This window comes from Octodon degus, unplaced genomic scaffold, assembly GCF_000260255.1.
Source record: "Octodon degus isolate 3935 unplaced genomic scaffold, OctDeg1.0 scaffold00032, whole genome shotgun sequence".
Taxonomy (NCBI): domain Eukaryota; kingdom Metazoa; phylum Chordata; class Mammalia; order Rodentia; family Octodontidae; genus Octodon; species Octodon degus.
The window spans coordinates 7,472,810-7,488,814 of NW_004524608.1; the positions used below are offsets into that span (position 1 = coordinate 7,472,810).

A 16,005-nucleotide genomic window follows, 5' to 3' on the forward strand; every position below is an offset into this window, starting at 1 on the left:
TTGTTATTATCAAACGATTTGGGCTATCAATCTTAGCCTCACTATCTCACTGCATTTCAAACATCTTAGGCATAATAAGGAACAGGTATTTTTCATCAAGTATTGATATGTTGAACTTTAAGTCCCTACATAATATGATAAAAAACATTTAAAAATTAGATTATATTTTAAAAAATAGGATAAAGAATTCTATGCTTCTCATGTTTGTACATAAGTCCAAAAATCTCACCATATACAACCTTGAAGCAGGACAGTCCCACAATATTCCTTTTCCTGTCTCTTGCTCAATTATATGAAAAATTAAACATCGCATGATCATATCAGCAGTGGAAAAGTGGTCAAGGAAAGATGAGCATATTTTCTAAATTTTTCTAGTAGAAAACATATGTGTATATGTATGGATATATACAATGCATGTTAAGTTCTTCCTTCCTGATTCTTCCATATTAGAAATATATATTTTGACATTAAAAATTATTAATTAAAAATCTCTGTTCAATAAAAAATATTTTATAACATTTGGATAGTTTCCAGATCATAACTGAATCATACTGTATCAAAAAGCAGAGAAGAAATTACGTAAACATTGTAATTATTTCTATAAAAATAACATAAAAGTGCATTCAATCTATTTACTTTTTACAAGCTCAACCTAATCATAGTATTTGGTGTCTATTCAACACTTGGTGATATACTGGATCTTCTGATATAAAGTAATTATGTTATATTTGGTATACATGCATGTATGTGTGTGTGAATGTATATTAATATATGTGGATATTTGATTAAAAGCAACAAGTATAATGGATCAAATGGATGATAAATTTTAGCATGGAGAGATCAAGAAAGCAAGGAAGAAAGATTTCATAAGAGTGGTAGATCAGGGGACAGGGATATGGCTCAGTGGAATAAGTGCTTCCCTGGCAAGCACAAGGGTCAGAGTTCAATCCCCGGTTCCGCAAAAAAAAAAAAAAAAAAAAAAAAAAAAAGAGTGGTAGATCATGACTAGGCTCAGAAGAAATTACTGAATTTAGTTCAGCCAAGAGGAAGTAGTTTAATTAGGAATTTCATTGCTTTCTGGTGTTATTTAAGAGGTGTCATGGTGTTCAACTTATAAGCCATGAGAGAAATTAGAAATGAAGAGTTAGCTGTTAAACCTATCTGTATTTTCTTGATCATCTCAGAATCTGCCTCATTTCCACTCAGCAGTAACCTTCCTATCCTTTTTTAAAAAGGAATAAAGATATCCTGACTGTATGATTCACAAAAATCCCAAAAGAAGAAAATATGTCTGGGCTTTCTCAGATTTGCAGAAAAGACTTAGTGGCAACAATCCTTGTACTGTAACAGAGAACAATTAGAAAAAAATATGGCCTAGCTTCTCTCTTTATCATACTACAGTCTAGGAGGAGCTACATTATTAAATTGTACTTTCACTTAAAGTCATTTTCATAATATATTTAGCAGCACACAGTTAATACCACCTTTCACATCTCTAAAAGTATTAATCTGAATATTATTCTTGAATTTTTGTTCACAGTATATAATATTAAAACACATTGGCAGTACAATTTCAATAAATAGGGAATGTTGAGCCAAATTTCCACCAATATGACTTGCATTTAAGGAGTCACTTAGGCTTTTTAAAAATAGCACATTAACTCTTCCAAAACCTTGAGCAGCATGACCCTAACACTTAGCTACTAAAATTAATGGGTCTCTGAAACCATTAGTATGCCCATGAGCTGTTCTTCACCCTGAAAGCTCGGTGTTACCTACGTAGTGCGATAAGTCATGTCCTTGCATCTGTTTCCGTAGAAGGTTACTCATTTATGATGTCTTCCCAACTGATACTAGAAAACTTTTTAGTTATTCTGTGACATTAAATGGCTCTTGTAGATGTGTGGCATGTCACAATGATTTATTTAAAGGAAAAATCCAAAGCTTGATCTCATGTTGAATTTAGATTGAGCTCCTAATGCAAGTCTATACAGACTCTAGACAGTCCCATTTATGAAGAAATTTCCATTTCATTTAGAATTCTTTGGCAAGTGTTGAATTCATTTATGTGTTCAGAAAAAAGAAAAGAGATCCATCATTTTCTGCTAGTAAAATAAGGAGAAAATTATATAAGCCAGAGGAAAATATAGCTCAAAGTTGAAATATAATGACTGTGACTAATGTTAATGTACTGCTCTTCCTTTCTAAAATTACAGAAACATGGACAGTACTTAGAAACAACTGGTAATGTTCTTTGCCCTCTAAAATTTCCATCTTGAGAGGTGGAAGATGTGATTTGATTTGGTATATTTTATTAATGTAATCAGTAGTACATGCAGCATACCAAACTTTATCAAATATTCTTAGTTTAGCCAGTGTGTCAATGTTATTGGGTTATTTTCATATGGCAGTCATATACAAAGTTGAATAATCATAAAATAAATTATTCAGCAGAAGTCATCCTTTCTAAGTCATCCACACTACATGTGCCTAACCATTTCTGTCTCAATTAAACCAGCAGTCACATTGTTTCTAACAGTAAGTTTTAATTCTGTTAGATCATTAGCTCATCTTTATCGGTAGCATTAACACAATCAAAAGCAATCGTTATCAATTTCTTACAATATGACAGAGCATTTCCCAATTGGGTTCATAAAAAAGGGAGAAAATTCACATCTTTCAAATGACATTTTGTTTCCAGAAATTAAATGCAACTAGTTCATCTGAAGGAAGCACAGTTGATGTTGCTCCACCCCGGGAAGGAGAACAAGCTGAAACCGAACCCGAGGAAGACCTTAAGCCAGAAGCTTGTTTCACTGAAGGTACACAAATTCTAATGTGATTAAATGCAGTCTTCTCTCACTCCTAACAGAGAGTGAACATAACTCATCTGAATGCTAGACTTAAAAGAAATAGTGAAGGTGTGTTCATCTTTGTTTCCCTACTCTCTTTCACAAAGTCAATTTATCTGTATTTCCAAATCATAGCATATATTATAGCAAAGACCATGCTTGGACAATTCAAGGGTTTTGTTGTCGTTGTTCTTTTATCCTCCAGAATGTCAGGAAATTGATCTGTGAGCTAATTAGCATTCTAAGTGTCGCACGTCACTGATATTGCAATGCCTTCGGAGTGCACTGACAGCAGTGCGATGAGATCTGTAGATGCTGCGATGATCGCATCCCGTCCCTGACAAATGAAAATGTGGTTGTTTTGATCTTCAGGGGAATGCAGCCGTGTTGGAGAGCTGGGCAGGGGCAGCAGCAGTGTGCTCACGTGATTATTCTCAGAGTGTCTCCACACAAATCAAAGGTTCATTGATTGGCTGTGACTGTATTTAATCTAATGAGCAGTATCTAAGATAGTTAATTCAGAAAAGTGGATGGAAGTTAGAAATATAGTAACATGACTCTTGGAGGCAGAGGACAAAGGAATATGACGATGGACTGACAGGATGAGTGCCAGGTGTGAGGAAAGCGCGGAGGCTGAAAGTGAAGCAGTTTGAAAAAACTGGCAGCGGCTGCACCTGGGACGACGCTGGGATTTCCTACGAGAGAGAAGCAGGAAATAAAAAAACAGGGTGGCTTGAAAAAATGAATATACAACTTACACATGTAGTTCTGCCCCCAATCTGAGAAATGTACTGAGTCCCATTTCCCTAGACCTCCTTATAGGTACTAAAGAATGAAATTGGTTTAACTTAAGCAGTACAGGAAAAGTAAAGTAGTTCCTTGAATTCCAAGTGGCTAGCTGAGAATACAAGTCTCAGAATGATTCATTGAAGAGGAGAAAAGTTGAAGATGACTAAGAGATAGTGTAGCTAGTTACACCCAAATCATGAATTTGCACCAGCGTGACAAGGGAGAAAGTTTTTTTTTTTCTTTTTTATTCTTCTTCAGATGAAGATGTATTTTTCTAATCTATTATATTTAATGTTGCCTTTTAGGATGTATTAAAAAGTTCCCCTTTTGTCAAGTAAGTACAGAAGAAGGCAAAGGTAAAATCTGGTGGAATCTTCGGAAAACCTGCTACAGCATTGTTGAGCACAACTGGTTTGAGACTTTCATTGTTTTCATGATACTTCTCAGTAGCGGGGCTTTGGTAAGTGAATCAAACAGTGACAAGAATCAGCTTCTAGTAAAGTAGTTTATCCTTTTACAATAACAAAACATAAGAATCAAAACAGAAGGCCCATTTCTCCTTGCCCAGCAGAGCTGAGTGACCAGGCTCTAACTATGCAAAATGTCATTCAAAACAAATCAGAGTCGTGAAACAGATAGAATTTCTCATCTGATGTTTATCTAGCAGATGTTTTCCTCCCTGAGATAACCTTTCGCAGAGATGCCCTGTGGCAGTGTTACCTTCCCCTATGAGTGACATTCAACTTGTCCTAATAATCATATTAACATGTATGGGCTAAAAGTACATTTTGTTTTCTTCATATAATCAACTTATTATTTTAATGTGAGCCAGATCATTCGGGAAATCATAGAAGATATTTATGGCATAAGCTAACTTTTCCTCTTTAATAGAATTTATAGTCTTTGTAGCACTGTCTTTGTACTTTGTCTTTGTAGCAATAATTGAGGTAGGTACTGTGGTGTAAAAATTAGGGATAAAACACAATTCATATCAATAAAGCTATTGGTCTTTCCCTTTTGACATATTTATAGTTTGTTTTAATCAACAGATCTTATGTGATGTCCAGTGTTTGATGTTATCAAATATTTGTCAAATCATTGCTTTGTACTCAATATTATGTTAATATTATGTACTCAATGTTATATTAAACATTTGTTTCAAGAACTTATAGGAGGCAAACTATTGAGGTAAAATAAAGTATCCTTGACTCACAGGCTTTTGAAGACATATACATTGAACAGAGAAAGACGATTAAAACGATGTTAGAATATGCTGACAAGGTCTTCACTTACATCTTCATTCTGGAAATGCTTCTCAAGTGGGTGGCTTATGGATTCCAAACATATTTCACTAATGCCTGGTGCTGGCTAGATTTCTTGATTGTTGATGTAAGTATCCAAATGATTTTTATGTATTTATTTTTAAGAGCCTCATTCGGCATTTAATATATTTATATAATTAAAACCTTGAAGCCAAGAACTTAGTCATTAATGTTGCCATACTATATAGTTGTTTTGTTGAATTACAAATGATTCCACAGTATAGGATGTCTGTCAGAATAGAAGAAGGCTGAGAAATGTAGACAGTGGTGAGAGAAAATAGCGGGTTATTCTACACCACAAACCCACAACTTAATTTATTAATAAGTTAATTCTTAAAACATCTCCAGAAGACAAAATAAAAATAGATTTGGGGACCATAAATTCTGAGATTAGTCTTTAAACTTTTACCATAGCACATGTGTTCAATTAGCCCATTTCTTACATTCCTTTGGTGCATACTCACTGATACAAGATGCATTTGCATTTTAAAATCAGCAGTCAGGTAGCCCAGTGGTTAATCAAATGTTTACCAGGCCAAGTTAGGTGTAGATCTGATCTCAGTCTCATTACCTGAGGGACAGTAGTCATAGGAACATTACAATTATGGAATCTATCTGACTTGTTACTCATTTATTTAATTTTTTGTTCCATATAATGGGGAAGCAGTAGGGCACAGTGCTAGTTGCCTGGTTCTTAATTGTCTTTGATTTTCTATTGCACAGGGCTTCACAGCTCCTAACAAAACAAGATGTTTTCAGCGTTCTGTTTCCTAGTCATTAGGAAGAACTTTAGTTTTAGCCCTAACCCTGGCCAGAAATCAAGGATTTCTGTATGTGTGCGTTCATTCTTTTAATCATTTTTGACAATCTGGTCTGTATCTATCCAAACTGTACTTTTTCAACCCACACATATAAACTTATAATTTAATAACCACATGTATTTAATTCTTTCAGTTCATAGAATATCTGCTTCCAAGACAATTTAAATAGACTAAATATGACTTCTAATTTCTGTCTTGACTTCCATAAATAATAGAAATGAATTTCAATATTGTCCTGAAAAGCTATCCACAAAGGGAACATTCCTGTTCCATGTTATGTAACCAGAATGGATCTTAAAGAGTCTCTAGTCTGTTTTCTAGACATGGAGAAAATGACAGCTTAGTTTTATAGTTTTCATCACATAACACAACTATTTAATGAAATCACTGACACTAGTGTTTATAACTCCTGATTCTCAATACAGCTACTCTTTTGTCTCCTAGAATTCTTGTCTAAATGATCCAATATAAAGGTAGTAGACGTGTCTGGCAAGTGTGAGTGGTGGAAGGGGGAGAGGGAAGGAGGGTGAGGGAAGATGGGGGAAAGGGGAGAAAAGAAGAAAACAGGAGGGGAGGAAAGGGAAAAAGCAATGAAGATAGGAGAGGAAGGGAGGGGAAGGGAGGGGAGGGAAGAGAAGAGGAAGGGAGGGGAGGGAACAGGAAAAGACTGAGAAACTAGCTTTAGGATGCAGTATCAATTTTCAGTTCCTTGAATTAATGGATCCCTAAATACATTTAGTGATCTTCAGTGGTTCAAAGAGACCTGTATATAGAAATATCATAATGCAAAATATTGAAAGAGCAAATCTTGTATCATTTCTGCATCTTTAGAGAACCAATATAGACACTTACATATGTTTAAATGAGTAAATGAATGACAAAATAATGGTGCAAAACAAATTTCTTTCCCTTTAATGAGTCAAAATGACCAGGTTGAAACCAGTTAATGGAAGTGTTCTATAGTTTGGCAAGCTACTTTATCTTATACAGCCTGTATCATTCTTTTTTCCAAACCAGAGACTGAAGTACATGAAATAGTATAACTACAAGCAAGAACTTGTTCTCAGACCACTAGATTCATGAAGCTAAAGTACACATAAATTAAAACAATTTGTAAAAATCCAAGTAAAACATCCAAAGAGAGCTTCAGATTCCATAGATTCTATTGCTCTAACTAAATCAAATAAAATCCTAAAACAAACATATTACTTTCAAATATATTTTTCAATAACTACATTCACATACTTGAGACATGCACCTGTACAAAAAATGTAACCTTTCAATCTCTTACTTAAAAGTAAAATTAGATTGCAATGAGCTATACCTCCTAAAATAAATCCATTTATTCAATAGATATGATTGAATAGCTTTTAAAGACCATATGCTATTGTAGACAAAGGAGATATAAATAGTACGAGCAAGCTCCATTAGCGCTCACATCCACGGGGCAGGAAGTGCAGGATACCAGCAGCAGGTATGTAAATAAGATCAAAGTGAGCTAACTGGTCTGAAATAAAGTCCATCAGGTGCTCAGAACAGGTACAGAAGCGAACAGACAGACAGGTCCACTCTTTTCAAGGGAGGGGCCCCTGAGTGGGTGATATCTTAACTCTGAGGTGGAAGTGAACTGTGGAGATTTAAGAGACAGAAAGGGAACTGGTATGTTTGTGTGCAGCAAAACCTAAGTGAGAACATGGGAAACAATCCAGAAAGGTACACAGGAGCCAAGAAAGAAGTTCAAATCATCTTATAATTTGTTACATACACTTTGTATTATGTAATTTATTATACATTAGTTATAACTACAATAGGAAGCTCTTGGAGCAGGATAACCTGAAATTTAATCTTATTTCTTAAGATGATCACATGTGGAGAAAGAAAAGCAAAGACTAAAAGCAGAGAGACAAATTAGGAAATGGTTTTAAAATCCAGGAAAGAGGAGTTTTTTTGTCTTAGATTATAGTGAAGAGATGCTTCAACAAATAGCTTTCTTCTACAAATGGGTAGAAATTAACCATGGTGGGCCATATTGAAAAACATGTTTGGCAAGTTAACCAGATCATGGGTGAATGAAATTAATTACATTTAAGATAACTATTAAAGCATTAAAGAGAAGACACTGAATTATAGAATTCAATGTCTAGAGTTCAAGAAAGAAGCAGGGGCCTGACGGTAAATTTAGGAATCACCAGTATACAGGTGGCATCTGATGCTATGAACCCATTTCAGCCCGTCTAGGCTGAGAATGAGAATTGGAAAAGAAGCCCAAAACCAAATCTGGTCAACAATGTAACATTTGTAAAGAGCCAGTAAAGAGAAAGCGACCAACAAACAGTAGTTAAAAAGAGAACAGAAAATGGTTTGTGTTGTACAAGCTCAGAGAAGATAGTAGGGCTTCTCCAAAGGAAGAGAGAACAAGCTTTTTCAGAAGCTACTGAAAAGTTAAGTGACGGAGTACAGAAAAGAGACACTTAGGTTTTGGCAAAATGAGATCATGGCTCTTGAGAATGAGTCAACCTTTGAAATTGGTGGGGATGAAACACTGACTGAAAGTGTTGAAGCAACACAAAGTAACCAGCAAGTGTGATCATTCATTTTGGCATTGAGGACAACCTAACCCGCACCTCTGTCTGCCAGGATATTACACTAGACAACCCAGTGTTCCCTGGCTCTGTATAATTTTTTATATCCAAACACCAAAAATATATTACCTTAATAAAATTCAAGAGATTTGATATTATTCCAGAATTACACAAACCATATTATCAATACTACTCTTAGATAAATGTTGAACAAAACAAATAATGTTTATTTGAAATTTATGGAAAGCAATTTGATTTCCTGTTATTGTTATGGATTCTTTACACAAATATCATTCTTCAGAAAATTTACCACTGATCAAAGAAAATTCAAGTTCAGTTTTACACTGCCTGAAAGTGCTTAGGTGTCCAAAACAAACTCTGGACTCATCCGTGAAATCGGAATTGTCCACAGATTATGTCCACTTCATTCACAGCACAGATCAGGAATGCGGCCACAACGAGATCCCTGTATGCTGCTGTGGATCTCATTTCCCCTGCTTTTATAAGGTCTCCTTATAATCCCTGCCGGAGGTTCTGTTGATGTGAACAATAGAACAGAGACGCATGGGACCCTAATACTTATTTCCAGTGACCAGAAATCTCTATAGAGTCTAATGGCCCCTGCCTTAATGCTCAACCTACTGGGCATTCTCAGTAACACAGTTGGTTTTCTCATAACGTAGCCTGGTATAATGTCTAGCACTTTAAGACCCTATTGTGGGCTTGACACTAATAAAGAGATTTAATAATGATAGTGAAAATTGCTACCCCTGATTTTCTGCTCACAGTGTAAGTTGTTGCTAATAGTTACTTCACATTTGTTAAGTCATCTAATCTTCAAAGTTCCATGACATAGAAATGACAGTTATTCTTAGTTTTGCAGATGGGAGGCTAAGGCAAGAAAGGTTAAATTGCTTGCCCTAGTTAGCCTACCTAAGTGACTAAACCGAATTTTGTACTGAAGTAGTCTATAATAATAACTATGTTTTGAGTCCTCACTTTACAAATCTCCTTAACATCTGTTTTAATTATAAATTATTTATTAATTTTAATTAATCTTACAATGTCTTTTTTATTATTATCTCTACTTTTCTATGGGTTTTGTTTCTATCTTGTTGATTTAGAAATGTAACACAGCTAGTAGATGGCGGAGCTACCTCTACCTAATGCTGTGCTCTTTCTCCTATATTTTACAATTAATGTAGATCAACCTGGTATATTGTGGTCAAAGTTCTCATATTGTACTCTGAATGTGGTTGGTTGTAAGTAATAGTGGTAAAAAATGAGGTGGTGTCTTCCTAGTATGTACATGTTTGACTTAAATGTCAGTTAGTTTACTTGTGAAGAGAAGTAAAGTATAACTTATAGCTTAAAAAACTAAATCACTATACATTATATCATGTAAATTCTGATCTCCATACAGACATAATTAAAAGTAAGTAATCTACTATATGGTTCAAATGCTCCTAAGAATATTCACCTACTAAAAATGATTCACTTGGTCCATTTGGGGGAAGAATTTAATTCTTTCTCATTATTAATTATGATTAATAAAAACTTTGCATTGGCAAAATTCAAAACAGGTAGCCCTCTTAAATGAACTATAATTGTCAATTCCCCATTCTTTGAAAGCTATGAACTACAATTTTAATTGTTTTTTGATGCTATCCAGCGGTACTCCTCCTATCTCCTATCTTTCCCTATCTGTCATTCATTGCTTCCTGAATCCTGAAAAGAGAGTCTAGTGCTGTCTGTAGCCCCTTTCTCCCTTTTGTCCCTCAGCCTCACTAAGCTAACTTACCTGCATGTTGCCTACTTGTGAGTGCACTAGGGTTGGGTGCTCCTCTTCAGTGTACATCAGCACCACTGCAGCCAAATGGACCAGACAGTATTTTATTAGCTGTGTTCCCTGTTTCCAGTTATGACCACATTCAATACCTTGTTTAAGATGATCTGTGTGGCCCCTTTTCTTCCTCGGTGTCCTTTAATGGGATGTAGCTCATCATCCAGGATGCTAAAATGTTGACAATAAAAACAGAAATCTTCTTATTCGTAATATTAATAAATTAACCTATGTCTTTAATGTGTCTTGATTCATTCCATCCTAAGCCATGAAACATATACTGATAGTAATGTTCTTCAGATGAGGAGACTGAGGCATTAAGGAGATACTCAGCTGTTAAATGCTATGTATCTTAAATATATTATGTAAAATCTCAAAAAGACTGTGACTTTTTAACAGTTAAACATTTAACATTTAAACCTGAGGACAGATTCCTAATTATACATCCTACAAAGAGAACTAATCATGCTCACTATCAATTAAACCAAGACTCTGAATTTTTTTCCAATGATGTGCTTAATTAAAGATGATGGATCCATTAAGAAAGATACTGTGATATGTCTTTTCTGCATAAGTAACATATGGTGTGATTTTAGATTAATGATATTGAAATTAATGCATTAAGTATTCCAGACAAACAAGTAGATTTAGAGTGATCATCTGATTCAAAGTCCTCCTCTGAAAGCAAAGAATATTGTTCAGATTTTGTGAAATTTGTGTGGAAGCCATGATTTTTTATATGTCATAGAGCATTTTGATACACTACCAATTTAACACAACCCTTCCTCAGGAGTGAATGCAAGAACTATACCATCTTACCACATGAAAAATACGAGAGTTACCAAGGTGGTAACTTTAGAGCATCACGAATCTTCTAGTCATATACAAACACAAACAAATACACTATAAAAGTCTAATGTGGAAGTAGAGTATGTCAATGGCAAAAGGGCTGATTTTGAGTTACAAGTGTTCGTTGTTCAAAACTGATTCTTGCTTCTGACTGATATTGCTCAGGAATTACTCTAATCTCACAGAAACTTCTGATCCATTCCTGCTGAACATTATCCCAACTGACCAAACTCCTCCATGCCAAGAGCCTCAAGCTCCAGTCTTCACCAAACATTCTCTGCCATGGCTCTCATAATGGCTTGGTACCCGGTCCTCACTACCACCTAAGCCTCCTAGAATGGATTCTGTAGATAGGTCTCCTCTGGGGTGGAGGCAGGGAGTTTTTATCTAGCAATCTGAAGTTCCAGCAGCCCTCACCCTAAGAAATACTGAGTTAATCTACATGCTACTTAAACCTTTTGATACTATTAATGGGGAAATCTCAAGTGCACAGTATTTGAAGAGGCTTTTGTGGTTGTAAAAGACAACCTGACCACAGTATGGGTTGTGGTTTCTATGTGCTGACCTCTGCAGTAAGAATAGATTTTTGCCACTAACTAGAAGCTGTATTACATTCAGCTCTCTTGCAAGGTCAGAGAATGATGGAAATGATTTTCCTGGATACAGACGTTCAATTAATTCTGATTTTAGCCCCAAACATTCCTCCTTCCCCATTGGCTAGGAACCTGATGCCTGCAGGTCCAGAGCCTTGCAGGTTTTCACCAAAACAATCTTCCTGCCTCTATAGGCGCCTAGATTGCTGTGGCTATTCTTCTGTTAAAATAGTCATTTCTACACAATTCCTACATGATCTAGAATTGCTTAAAACTCACCTCCTCCCTGTTTCATACTCCATTCTCTTGGCATTCATTTGTGTTCCTTCTGGTTGAATTTCACTCAATAGAAAGCATAAATAAATACATCGTTCAAAAGATAAAGTTCAAGTTTAGAAAGAATTGTGTTTTATTTTTTGGGTAAAGGTCTTTTATTTACTGATTTGTAGGAGCTTCTCTTTTAGTAAGGAGATTAGATTTATTGTCATGTTCTATGAATTGCTTTCCTTTGGAGGTTTTTCTTTCTCTTTTTTGTCATGCAGAAATTTTTCAAATTGGCTTGTTTATACTGATCAATCATTTTTCTTTTTTTTTTTTTTTTTTCCTTCCTCGAATGCCTTCAGGGCACTTTTGGCCAGCGGGAGAGTTGTGAGGTTCGAACTCCAGCAACCTGAGGCTGACAGCTTTGTGGAAGCAGCCACTTAAAGGACTGAGCTAGGGCCAAGGGCCCCGATCAATCATTTTTCTTCCTGGCTTTGTCATGCGTACAAAGACCTTGCCACATGAGCTCATTAAGAATATTCTATTGTTTCCCCCAGTTTTATAATTTGAGCACTTTCTTCCTGTGAGTTTTTGTTTCATGTTTTAAATTCTGCTCATTTGAATTTAGTTAGGCAAACGATGTGAGGAAATTCCTCAATATAATTTTCCTCCAAATACTTTCTTATATAATCAATAATCAGCTGTGGCTTTTCCCCTCTGATTTAATATCCTAGCACATTATCTATATCTTATATCTCAGCGACTATGTGATATGATTTGAACTTTAATTTTTTCATTCATTTCATCTGTGTATATACAACTTAAATTATTATAGATTTATAATTAATTTAACAAGCTGGTGAATTTTTCCTCTCTGCTTTATCTTTAAAGAATATTTTGAGTTGTCCTTGTGCTTTTATTTTTCTGTATTATTTTTGCTTATTTAACTCAAAGATTTTTATACAACTTTTTAAAAAGTCAATGTGAAATATACATTATTTAATCACCTAAAATGACTTCGTTATTCATATTTTTGCACCTAATTCTTTTTTTGAGGTGATATATATGCGATATATATGTGATATATACTTGCAAATAATTACTTCTACTTTTCTAATTTTGGTAAAGTTTATTTTCTTTTGGAGAAAATATTTAACAGAATTGGTGATGAACATATTGTTTTATCCTAATTTTAATGGGAATATTTCTGGATTTTTGCCATTAAAATTTGTACAAGCTTTTAGATTAAAATATATCAGCAAAATATATAGAAACAATATATAGCTTTAACCTTTTACTTCTCATGTTGAACTAAAAATGATCTTTAGTTATTTTCAAGGGAAACAAATTGTTATTGTTTGGTTTTTCAGGCAGTCCTGAAACTTCTAGGTTCTTCTTTAGAACTGTCACTTCTCTGCTGCACCCTGTTTCTTTCTTGGTTTCAGTTGCCATAGGAATGTGAAAAAGGATGGATGACTGCTGAAGCTCTCTATGAAAACTCTAACATCAATACTTTACTATTTACTGTGTAGTGTGGTGTCTGGTTCCCAGTTCATGTCAACTTGTATGAAAAATTTAACTTTTGGAAATGATTATCTGCTATACTTTGCACATATCAGCAAACAATTCCTCTGTGCTTGCCGCAGAAGATAGGTAAAGATTAAAAACTATGTATTAAAGAGTTAGGGACAAATTTGCTGAGATAAAAAACATACTAGACTTTTAAACAGAAGGCCTAAATTTTTATTATATGCTTGCCTGTTACTCTCTTTTCTTGGACTAAACATTTGACTGCTAGAGAAAGAAAGATAATGCAGAAAAAGGATCATTATTAATCAAAATGCACCCTCTGGGCCAGCCAGATAGTTCAGCAGACCAAAGTGCCTGCTTAGGCAGAGTTCAGCGGCAGGGGTTCAATCCCCACGCCCCGGGGCACACTGAGACAGCAATTGAGACTGTGCATGGTGGCGCGCTTCTGTAATCCCAGCACTTGGGAGACTGAAAACAGGAGGATCACTACAATCTGATCTGTGTAATGAAACACTGTAGACCCTGTAGATTTTTAAAAGATTTTTAAAATCTTTTAAAACTGCACCCTTCTAGTACAGAGTGTTATATTTAAACTTGAAGAGTTCCAAAAAATCTATGGTATTCTGCAAGATACTATCTCTGCTTTGTTTTATGTATGTATTTGGTACAGGGTCTCACCATGCTTCTCAGACCCTTAGTGATCCTCCTGTTTGCAGCCTCCCCAGCATTGACATCACAGGCAGGCAGAGAGGGCACAGCATGTGGTACCAGGGACCAAACCCTGCTCCCTGCACTTGCCTAAGCAGGCTCTTAGTCTGCTGAGCTATCTTGCCAGCCCTATCTCTGCTTAAAAGAGCTTTCAAATACTTTACTTCTAAGGTATATGAACACCTTTATACATATTGAGATTTTTGCAACATTAATTAACCAAATAAAATAAGTTTGAGCCTTAGGCAATATTTCAACTTGGATTAAGTCAAATGAAGCAAGATAATTTTTTGCATAACTATAATGATCTTATTAGAGAGATTTCCATAGAAAAATAAACATTTTAAATTACTACATTAAACCAATTTGACTTCTTTCAAAATTCTATGAATCTTTTAGGTTTTTTGTTTTCCTAAATAAATATACTGCCATTTAAGTTATTTTTTTTTTGGATTGATCTTGGGATTTTGCACTTTTACATTTGCCAGGAAGGCACTTATGCCACTGAGCTATATTCCTGGCCCTTGTCAGGTGATTATTAATGGTCTCCACTTTGGGACTCTCAGAAAATCTTAGACATTGAAGCTTAGAAAAATAGTTCTGAGAACTATTCCTCATTGCATCAGGACTACAATTCTTCTACTTAGTTCCCTGAGGCCCATTTACAAAAGCACAGTTTCACAATGTTGAGCCTCTCTAACAACACAGCCCATTCCTGAGCTTGGTAGATAAGCCAAGGGATCCTTCCTAGTCTCTGAACATATAACGTCATATCCTTCTCACACCCACTGCTTCTGGACAAGACTTTCTTTTCTTTGCATAGTATCCATTCCCTCACTTTACAGTCTTGAGAAATTTGTAGCCACTGCTGTTAAAAAGTCTTAAATGGGAACATGCAGATAGCTCCACAGTCTAAGTGCCTGCCTACGTAAACACAAGGACCCAGGTTTGATCCCCGGTACCCAGCCAATCACCAAGACTAGGGGTGGTGGCACTCGCCTATAATCCCAGCACTGAGGAGGCTGAGAGAAGGATCTCTACAAGTCTGAGCTGCGTAGTGAGACCCCATACCAAATACATTTTTAAAAAAATTAAGTCTTAGATGAAGGACATGTTGTTAGGATAAAAGACTTCAGCTAATACTGGAGGCAAAGGAGCCCACAACATATGAGTTATGCAATAACCTTTCCCATCTTATCAATCTTCTCTAGCTGCAAGCCTAAGACACAAATGAATAGCTTCGCTCATTATTTTGTCACTGATGTTGTACAACTTCAAGTCACTTATTATCTTGCTGAATTCTGTGAGATATGTGCTACATTAAATACTGCAGGGGCAGTGGCTCCATTTGCCTTAACTAGTCTCGGTTCTAGTTCTGATGCCATCCTTGCTATGCTTCAAGCATGCTGTTCATTTCAACTCACATCACAAGATTGTTGAGGGAACCTACATTCACTTTCAACAGGTTTTCTTTTTACAGAAAATCATGCCCCAGAACCCTTAAGTCAACCAATGACTTTAGTAAACTAACTTTTCTCCCTTGCTTCAAGGAGAGCATCCTTGCACGAATTCAAAGAAGTCATAAAAATTAAAATCAGTCTTGTTTCATCACCTGCAGATTTTCTAAAGGAAAGCAAAAGGTTAAAATCAGATCATATAAATTCAAGACTTCAACTGCACTTCATATTATATGTGAATTGTCCTTCCTTCCTTCCTTCCTTCCTTCCTTCCTGCTTTCCTTCTTCTCAAGTCCTCTCCTCTCCCTCCTTCACTGTCTCCTCCATCCTTTCCCTTCTACTTCTTCCTCCTGCTCCTCTTCCTATTCCTTCTCCTCATCTTCTTCCTCCTCCTCCTC

At 35.6% G+C, this 16,005-nt stretch overlaps 1 protein-coding gene across 7 annotated transcripts in view; it reads left to right on the forward strand.

Moving 5' to 3' along the window:
• The window catches only part of LOC101567587 (sodium channel protein type 3 subunit alpha), an 88,378-nt gene that overhangs the window by 61,254 nt on the left and 11,119 nt on the right, over nt 1-16,005 (forward strand). For all 7 annotated transcript variants that reach the window (XM_023713635.1, XM_004629861.1, XM_004629860.1 and 4 more), the window contains 3 exons: nt 2,702-2,822; nt 3,947-4,101; nt 4,857-5,030. In XM_023713635.1, coding sequence (XP_023569403.1) covers nt 2,702-2,822; nt 3,947-4,101; nt 4,857-5,030 — 450 coding nt within the window. The remainder of the gene's footprint in view (nt 1-2,701; nt 2,823-3,946; nt 4,102-4,856; nt 5,031-16,005) is intronic.